General features: G+C 44.2%; 1 protein-coding gene across 2 annotated transcripts in view; it reads left to right on the forward strand.

Annotated features, from left to right (window-relative positions):
• The window catches only part of myo1g (myosin IG), a 213,946-nt gene extending 204,457 nt beyond the window's left edge, over positions 1 to 9,489 (forward strand). For both annotated transcript variants that reach the window (XM_061983202.1, XM_061983203.1), the window contains one exon: positions 9,218 to 9,489. In XM_061983202.1, coding sequence (XP_061839186.1) covers positions 9,218 to 9,380 — 163 coding nt within the window. In that variant the 3' untranslated portion in view covers positions 9,381 to 9,489. The remainder of the gene's footprint in view (positions 1 to 9,217) is intronic.
• Positions 9,490 to 10,353: the final 864 nt, after the last annotated feature.

Below are 10,353 nucleotides of genomic sequence, written 5' to 3' on the forward strand. Positions count from 1 at the left end.
GGGATGGTCTAAGACTGCCGTCGCAATTGATAGCGAGTGCAAAAGTGGAGGTACTTTTGTGTGTACTACCATGGAGACACTCATTTACTGCACATTCATGGCGTCATGTGGGCCAACATGTAGTGTTTTGTTAATGTCGTGGAACATGCAGACCATAATTTAAGTCTGCAACACCTTTTATTTCTGTTAAAATCATACTTGCCAACCTTGAGACCTCCGATTTCGGGAGGTGGGGGGTGTGGTCGGGGTGGGTCGGGGGCGTGGCTAAGAGGGGAGGAGTATATTTACAGCTAGAATTCACCAAGTCAAGTATTTCATATATATATATATATATATATATATATATATATATATATATATATATATATATATATATATTAGAGATGCGCGGATAGGCAATTATTTCATCCGCAACCGCATCACAAAAGTCGTCAACCATCCGCCATCCACCCGATCTAACATTTAATCAAAACCGCACCCGCCCGTTGTTATATATCTAATATAGACGATGCAAGGCATTAGTGAGGTTATAAAGCTTTTGCCTGTTAAAGAAAGGAGACTGATCCAATGCAGCAGAGACATTCAATGCGTGCCACGCTGTCACGGCCCAGACGCACACCAGTGCGCAATCATCTGGGAGCCGCGCTGAGCGCACCTCCAAGCGCACCGCGGCGGCCATCCTACTCGTCGCGGCTCTCGCTGCCGGCGACGGCCGGGTATGGGCCCGACGCTCCAGCGCCATCCATTTTCAGGGCTAGTTGATTCGGCAGGTGGGTTGTTACACACTCCGTAGCGGGTTCCGACTTCCATGGCCACCGTCCTGCTGTCTATATCAACCAACACCTTTTCTGGGGTCTGATGAGCGTCGGCATCGGGCGCCTTAACCCGGCGTTCGGTTCATCCCGCAGCGCCAGTTCTGCTTACCAAAAGTGGCCCACTCGGCTCACCAGGGTGAGCCCCACCCCTTTCGTGAGCGCACTGCGCGCGGAGTGACCCCTGTTACGCGCCCCCGGCAACGGGGGTGGCGGGCTGGTAAGCTGCTTACCTGCTGCGCGTGACGCCGGCCGCGGCGAAGGCGGACGAGGCGGGGTGTCGGTGCGGTGGGCGCGGTGGTGACCCTGGACGTGCGTCGGGCCCTTCTCGCGGATTACCTCAGCTACGGCTCCCGGTGGGGCCCTCTCGGGGGAAGGGGCCTCGGTCCCGGACCCCGGCGAGGCGTCCCTTCTCCGCTCCGTAAAAGTGTCCATCTCTTTTTTTTTTTCTTCTTCTGTTGTGGCATATGCTGCAGGTGCCTGCTCGTTTTTCGTATGTGGGTAACAACATTTAACTATGTATATATATTTCCCAATTGGTTTAACTGCCACCCGCCTGAATCTATTTAAAATCTAATTTTTTTTAATTTCAAACGCCCGACCCGACCCGCGGATAAAATCTAATTTTTTTTTATTTCAACCGCCCGACCCGCGGATAATCCGCGGACTCCGCGGTTGTCCGCAAACCGCGCATCTCTAATATATGGTATATATATATATATATATATATATAAAAGAAATACTTGAATTTCAGTGTTCATTTATTTACACATATACACACACATAACACTCATCTACTCATTGTTGAGTTAAGGGTTGAATTGTCCATCCTTGTTCTATTCTCTGTCACTATTTTTCTAACCATGCTGAACACCCTTTCGCAGGTACCCAGAAAGGTTTCGAGTACCACCAAAAAAAACTGAATCTCTGAAGACAGTATACAAATCTGTGTTAAAGGTGTACAAATACTGTTTGTATAATAAGCATTAGAGATGCGCGGTTTGGGGGCACAACCGCCGAGTCCGCGGATTATCCGCGGATCGGGCGGATGAAATTATAAAAAATTAGATTTTATCCGCGGGTCGGGTCGGGCGGTTGAAATAAAAAAAAATTAGATTTTAAATAGATTCAGGCGGGTGGCAGTTAAACCAATTGGGAAATATATATACATAGTTAAATGTTGTTACCCACATACGAAAAACGAGCAGGCACCTGCAGCATATGCCACAACACAAGAAGAAAAAAAGAAAAGAGATGGACACTTTTACGGAGCGGAGAAGGGACGCCTCGCCGGGGTCCGGGACCGAGGCCCCTTCCCCCGAGAGGGCCCCACCGGGAGCCGTAGCTGAGGCGATCCGCGAGAAGGGCCCGACGCACGTCCAGGGTCACCACCGCGCCCACCGCACCGACACCCCGCCTCGTCCGCCTTCGCCGCGGCCGGCGTCACGCGCAGCAGGTAAGCAGCTTACCTGCCCGCCACCCCCGTGGCCGGGGGCTCGTAACAGGGGTCACTCCGCGCGCTCCGCCCGCGCAGCTTACCTGCCCGCCACCCCTGTTGCCGGGGGCGCGTAACAGGGGTCACTCCGCGCGCAGTGCGCTCACGAAAGGGGTGGGGCTCACCCTGGTTGATATAGACAGCAGGACGGTGGCCATGGAAGTCGGAACCCGCTAAGGAGTGTGTAACAATCCACCTGCCGAATCAACTAGCCCTGAAAATGGATGGCGCTGGAGCGTCGGGCCCATACCCGGCCGTCGCCGGCAGCGAGACGCGCTTGGAGGTGCGCTCAGCGCGGCTCCCATATGATTGCGCACTGGTGTGCGTCTGGGTCGTGACAGCGTGGCACGCGAATGTCTGTGCTGCATTGGATCAGTCTCCTTTCTTTAACAGGCAAAAGCTTTATAACCTCACTAATGCCTTGCATCGTCTATATTAGATATATAACAACGGGCGGGTGCGGGCGGATGTGGTTCTGATTAAATGTTAGATCGGGTGGATGGCGGATGGTTGACGACTTTCTGATGCGGTTGCGGATGAAATAATTGCCTATCCGCGCATCTCTAATAAGCATGTTATTGTTTACAAATGAGGGTTAAGAGTTCAGTACTAAAAAAAAAAAAAAAAAAGAATGTGGCTTAAGTACGGATTTTTAATTGAGATGCTGCATTTTTTGGTTGGGTTGTTTATTTATTTTGAGTATTTCTGAAAGGGGAGGAATGTAATAGAGTGATCTATGTTTGTCTGTTGCCATCTCCTGGTGAATGTTGGCTATAGCGTACTGGGGTTACTTTTTTGGTTGGCCAACGATTTACGTGGTGTTGCGCACCTGACGTCAAGTGTGCGAGTCTGTTCTGAAGTCTACAGTAAAGAGACGTACTTCATCACCTCGCCTGGTTATTGCCTCCAACTCAATATATTACAACAACATTGCTGTTTACGGCAGACGAACTGCTTTACGGTAAAATAAAACATGACTGTTGTTACCGCGCTGGGAGGACGTTAATGAAACTGCCTAAAAATAAACCCACATAAGAAACCAAGAAGTCGCCCTCGATCATTCTACAGTTATAACGTCATTGAGCAGGCACGCTGTTTATATTGTGGGAAAGCGGACGTGAATACAGGCTGTTGTATTTCAGTGCGTTTTCTTTATTTTCATGACTATTTACATTGTAGATTGTCACTGAAGGCATCAAAACTATGACACCTGTGAAGTGAAAACCATTTCAGGTGACTACCTCTTGAAGCTCATGGAGAGAATGCCAAGAGTGTGCAAAGCAGTACTCAAAGCAAAAAGGTGGCTATTTTGAAGACACTAGAACATAAAACTTGTTTTCAGTTATTTCACCTTTTTTTTTTTGTTAAGTACATAACTCCACATGTGTTCATTCATAGTTTTGATGTGACAATCTACAATGTAAATAGTCATGAAAATAAAGAAAATGCATTGAATAAGTAAGTGTGTTCAAACTTTTGGCCTGTACTGTATATTTTAGTACTTGTACTAAATTAATGGTATCGGGGCAACCCTATGTTACACTAGATCAGGGGTCGGCAACCCACGGCTCTAGAGCCGCATGCGACTCTGTTGCGCTGCTTTTTCAGAAATGTATGAAAAATGGAAAAAGATGAGGGGAAAACAATCTATTTTTTGTTTTAATATGGTTTCTGTGGGAGGACAAACATGACACAAACCTCCCTAATTGTTATAAAGCACACTGTTTATATTAAACATGCTTCACTGATTCGAGTATTTGGTGAGCGCCGTTTTGTCCTACTAATTTTGGCGGTCGTTACCAACCATTGTGTATTATTCAAACTCCCCTAATTCAGCTGGCTAGTTGTTATCAAGAGTACTAAAACCCTTTTCAACATGATTCTGACAACTAAGTAGGCTAAATAACTTTAATACATGCTCGGATAGGCCAGTATCGGTCAGTATCGGTATCGGATCGGGAGTGCAAAAACCTGGATCGGGACATCCCTACCTCACCTCTCACCCAAAATCAGCTAGGGTAGGCTCCAGCTCACCTGCGACCCTGATGATGTGCAATAAATGGATGAAAGGTATGTTCAGCCATCAAACGATCTACTTACCTGCCGTGCCAAAATTCTTCCCGAACCAGTAAATATTACGCAAGCCTGGATTCTTTGAACTAAAGTTTCCCTTTCATGAAGTGAAGCTGAGCGAGCGCTCAGTCGGCCAATTCTGCTTACATTACCAACAATCAAAAGATGCCCACAAATAGCCGCTCGGCATCTGCTTTCGAGACGTTCCCAGCTCAAAACCGTGGGGAGAGGCGTGCGTTCGATTGCACACATGAGCTACAGTCACCGTGGCAGTGATGCAGCCCGAGGCGTACAGTAGAGGAGTCTTTTTGTGCGCGGACGCTGCTTAGTCATGTGCGGTGCCAGCTTGTGTTTGCCACGGGAGGTTTGGGAAGGGGGGGGGGGTTTGGCGTCACGCCGGCTCGTCTTTAGCGGCGGTCGAACAAGCCCGGCTGTCAAATAAGTGAGACGTTAGCCGGAGTGACGGGACGGAATTCAATACACAAATTCCACCTTTACAAAGATTCTGCACTGTTGACTCCAGCAGTTACGTGTTGTGCTGCAGTATTGGACTTTTTCTACACATTTTCGGAAAGACAGACAGATTTGTATTGGATCCCAATTGAGAGGTGTACCTAATGCAGTGGCCAGTGAGATCCCATGATGTAGTATGAGCTCACAGGTGTCAAACTCATCTGGCCTGAGACATCATTTTATCTGGCCCGCATACGATTTTCCGGGAGACTCCCGAAATTCAGCGCCTCTCCCGAAAACCTCCCGGGACAAATTATCTCCCGAAAATCTCCCGAAATTCAAGCGGACTCAGGTCCCACAATATAAACGGTGTGCCTGCCCAATGACGTTATAACTGTAGAATGATCGAGGGCGAGTTCTTAGTTCCTTATGTGGGTTTATTGTTAGGCAGTTTTATTAACGTCCTCCCAGCGCGGTTACAACACACAACAACAGCAGTCATGTTTTCGTCTACCGTAAAGCAGTTCGTCTGCCGTAAACAGCAATGTTGTGACACTCTTAAACAGGACAATACTGCCATCTAGTGCATTTGATGAAAGCACTTTTGTCCGTGCCACACATCAATGCATCATCAGAGAGGGTGTTCAGCATGGTTAGAAAAATAGTGACAGAGAACCGAACAAGGATGGACAATTCAACCCTTAACTCAACAAGTATATGTGTAAATAAATAAACACTGAAATTCAAGTATTTCTATATATATATATATATATATATATATATATATATATATATATATATATATATATATATATATATATATATATATATATATATATATATATATATATATACACCATAAAATAAATATATATTTATAGCTAGAATTCACTGAAAGTCAAGTATTTCTTATATATATACACCGTATTTTCCGCACTATAAGGCGCACCTAAAAACCACAAATTTTCTCAAAAGCTGACAGTGCGCCTTATAACCCGGTGCGCTTTATATATGGATTAATATTACGATTCATTTTCATAAAGTTTCGATCTCGCAACTACGGTAAACAGCCGCCATCTTTTTTCCCGGTAGAACAGGAAGCGCTTCTTCTTCTACGCAAGCAACCGCCAAGGTAAGCACCCGCCCCCATAGAACAGGAAGCGCTTCTTCTTCTACTGTAAGCAACCACCCGCCCGCATAGAAGAAGAAGAAGCGCGCGGATATTACCGTACGTTTCATTTCCTTTGTGTGTTTACATCTGTAAAGACCACAAAATGGCTCCTACTAAGCGACAGGGATCCGGTTCATGAAAAGACGCAATCTCTCCATCCGCACACGGACTACTATTTCACAGCAACTGCCTAAAGACTTTCAAGAAAAGCTGGCTACTTTCCGTGCATATTGTAAAAACAAGATAGCTGAAAAAAAGATCCGGCCAGAGAACATTATCAACATGGACGAGGTTCCACTGACTTTTGATATTCCTGTGAACCGCACTGTGGATACAACGGGAGCACGTACGGTGAATATTCGCACCACAGGGAATGAGAAGTCATCCTTCACTGTGGTTCTAGCTTGCCATGCTAATGGCCAGAAACTTCCACCCATGGTGATATTCAAAAGGAAGACCTTGCCAAAAGAGACCTTTCCAGCCGGCGTCATCATAAAAGCTAACTCGAAGGGATGGATGAAGAAAAGATGAGCGAGTGGTTAAGGTAAGTTTAAGTTTACGCGAAGAGGCCGGGTGGCTTTTTTCACGCAGCTCTGTCCATGTTGATATACGACTCCATGCGCGCCCACATCACGCTGGTTTTAATATATTATTAAAGTTTGACTGACCTATCTGACTGTTTTTTTGACATTCCTTTAGCGCAGTTAGATGCGGCTTATAACACGGGGCGGCTTATAGGTGGACAAAGTTTTGAAATATGCCGTTCATTGAAGGCGCGGCTTATAACCCAGGGCGCCTTATGGTGCGGAAAATACGGTATATATATATATATATATATATATTGTTGCGTTTTGGACCAGTTGTTCCTCCCAGGGAATTCAAGTCACAATTCGCTCCCAAGCTCTTTACGACACTTAAAGCTGAGTTGAAAAACCACCAGAGACAGAATAGGTATTTTGTTGTATATTTTCAAAGCTTTGCCAATATACATTTTGAGACCAGTCTAACCCTAGAACATTCTATTGCGCCTCCCAAAATGGTCTGTCTTCCCAACGCCAAAAACCCCTCTTTCCTTCCCCCTCCCTAGCCATAATACAAGCACAACGTCTCCCTAGTCATAATACATTCCAAAGAACTCAAGGTTAACACACACAGTTTACTTGCTGACAGAGCATCAAGAGAAGAAATGGAAAACACGAGCTGTTTTCAAATATGACTAAGAAATGAAAGAAGTACAACTTAAATTCGGATATATGTAAATATCTGCCTCCGACAATATATATATATATATATATATATATATATATATATATATATATATATATATATATATATATATATATATATATATATATATATATACAGGTAAAAGCCAGTAAATTAGAATATTTTGAAAAACTTGATTTATTTCAGTAATTGCATTCAAAAGGTGTAACTTGTACATTATATTTATTCATTGCACACAGACTGATGCATTCAAATGTTTATTTCATTTAATTTTGATGATTTGAAGTGGCAACAAATGAAAATCCAAAATTCCGTGTGTCACAAAATTAGAATATTGTGTAAGGCTAATACAAAAAAGGGATTTTTAGAAATGTTGGCCAACTGAAAAGTATGAAAATGAAAAATATGAGCATGTACAATACTCAATACTTGGTTGGAGCTCCTTTTGCCTCAATTACTGCGTTAATGCGGCGTGGCATGGAGTCGATGAGTTTCTGGCACTGCTCAGGTGTTATGAGAGCCCAGGTTGCTCTGATAGTGGCCTTCAACTCTTCTGCGTTTTTGGGTCTGGCATTCTGCATCTTCCTTTTCACAATACCCCACAGATTTTCTATGGGGCTAAGGTCAGGGGAGTTGGCGGGCCAATTTAGAACAGAAATACCATGGTCCGTAAACCAGGCACGGGTAGATTTTGCGCTGTGTGCAGGCGCCAAGTCCTGTTGGAACTTGAAATCTCCATCTCCATAGAGCAGGTCAGCAGCAGGAAGCATGAAGTGCTCTAAAACTTGCTGGTAGACGGCTGCGTTGACCCTGGATCTCAGGAAACCGAGTGGACCGACACCAGCAGATGACATGGCACCCCAAACCATCACTGATGGTGGAAACTTTACACTAGACTTCAGGCAACGTGGATCCTGTGCCTCTCCTGTCTTCCTTCAGACTCTGGGACCTCGATTTCCAAAGCAAATGCAAAATTTGCATGGTTGGGTGATGGTTTGGGGTGCCATGTCATCTGCTGGTGTCGGTCCACTCTGTTTCCTGAGATCCAGGGTCAACGCAGCCGTCTACCAGCAAGTTTTAGAGCACTTCATGCTTCCTGCTGCTGACCTGCTCTATGGAGATGGAGATTTCAAGTTCCAACAGGACTTGGCGCCTGCACACAGCGCAAAATCTACCCGTGCCTGGTTTACGGACCATGGTATTTCTGTTCTAAATTGGCCCGCCAACTCCCCTGACCTTAGCCCCATAGAAAATCTGTGGGGTATTGTGAAAAGGAAGATGCAGAATGCCAGACCCAAAAACGCAGAAGAGTTGAAGGCCACTATCAGAGCAACCTGGGCTCTCATAACACCTGAGCAGTGCCAGAAACTCATCGACTCCATGCCACGCCGCATTAACGCAGTAATTGAGGCAAAAGGAGCTCCAACCAAGTATTGAGTATTGTACATGCTCATATTTTTCATTTTCATACTTTTCAGTTGGCCAACATTTCTAAAAATCCCTTTTTTGTATTAGCCTTAAGTAATATTCTAATTTTGTGACACACGGAATTTTGGATTTTCATTTGTTGCCACTTCAAATCATCAAAATTAAATGAAATAAACATTTGAATGCATCAGTCTGTGTGCAATGAATAAATATAATGTACAAGTTACACCTTTTGAATGCAATTACTGAAATAAATCAAGTTTTTCAAAATATTCTAATTTACTGGCTTTTACCTGTGTGTGTGTATATATATATATATATATATATATATATATATATATATATATATATATATATATATATATATATGAAATACTTGACTTGGTGAATTCTAGCTGTAAATATACTCCTCCCCTCTTAGCCACGCCCCTCCCCTCCCCCCCACCTCCCGAAATCGGAGGTTGGCAAGTATGCTGGCCCGCAAACACCTGGAAATGATTTGTTGCAACAAAGTTTAAATTTTTTTTAATTTATTTTTTGTCTCTTTTTGTCCCGCAGGGTACAAAAACGCTCGCTACCTGTGCAGGTGTGCCCAGCGAACATCCGGCTGCACGTGCGGGGCAAACCAAAGACCGTTACCGTGGAAACCAAGGTGGGCCAAACCAACGCCGACTTCAAGAAGAGCAGAGGCGGTTTTGTTCTCTGGGTCCCGGGCAACTGAGGTACGGCAGTCGAAAGACGCCAACAAGACAAAGGACAGAAAAAACAGTATTAGAGTGAATTTTTAATTATTTTAGGCTTTATAATTTCAATTGGATTGACATGGATATAACAGAAAATAAAAAAAATAAAAAAATGTTAACTTCCTGTTTGTTTTTATGCCTTTCCAATGAACATTTTTAGTGAGGAACCCAAAAAAGATTAAAGCTGCAAGCAGCGTTGGTCGGGCCCGCGTATTTGGCAGGTGCTAGTCCTAAGTGTCCCAATACTTTTGTTCAGTTTTCGTCATAAGTGTCCCAATACTTTTGTCTACTTTTAGTCCGAATTCTCCCAATACTTTTGTCTAGTGTACCTACCTTGTCTGCATTGTGTGGGCACGTTGGTGCTTCCTGCTTTTAAGCAGCCTTCTTGAAAAAACAGCAGCATCAGCGCAGCGGCTCTTTGAAGGGTCATAAAATCAAAACCGGAGCCGGTATTAAAACTCTTTCGATAACTTTTAATCAAAAGGGTTCAATCTCTCTCCTGTGTTAGTTTGAAGCCGAAACAACAAACGCGCTCAGAGGAGATAATGTTTGAAGAAAGGTGACCGGTTTTTACAAAAATGTTGTGTTGAAGGGGGAATAGCAAGCTTCTTGTAGATTTTTTGCTGAGGGTTGTCAATTTATGAAATGTAGGTCCAAGTGAGACCTACGGAGAGGATTTTGTTTCATGTCTCTCCGACCTTCCCAGTGGGAGTTACAGGCAGTTTTGTCATTTTTTTTCTTCCGAGGAGCAGTTTTTTCTGCGTTTTATTAAAAAATTGCGGTAGGGCACAATTTTTAGATTTGGGGTTAGGTTTTTTTCATTAGATCGCAATTTTAGCCAGTCCTGATGTGTGCGTTCAGTTTGGTGAGTTTTGAAGCATGTTAAGGGGGTTCAAATTACAGCTCAAAGAGGCAAAAGTGACTGTTTTTAGTACTTTTTTTGTCTTGAAG

Source organism: Nerophis lumbriciformis, linkage group LG21, assembly GCF_033978685.3.
Source record: "Nerophis lumbriciformis linkage group LG21, RoL_Nlum_v2.1, whole genome shotgun sequence".
Taxonomy (NCBI): Eukaryota; Metazoa; Chordata; class Actinopteri; order Syngnathiformes; family Syngnathidae; genus Nerophis; species Nerophis lumbriciformis.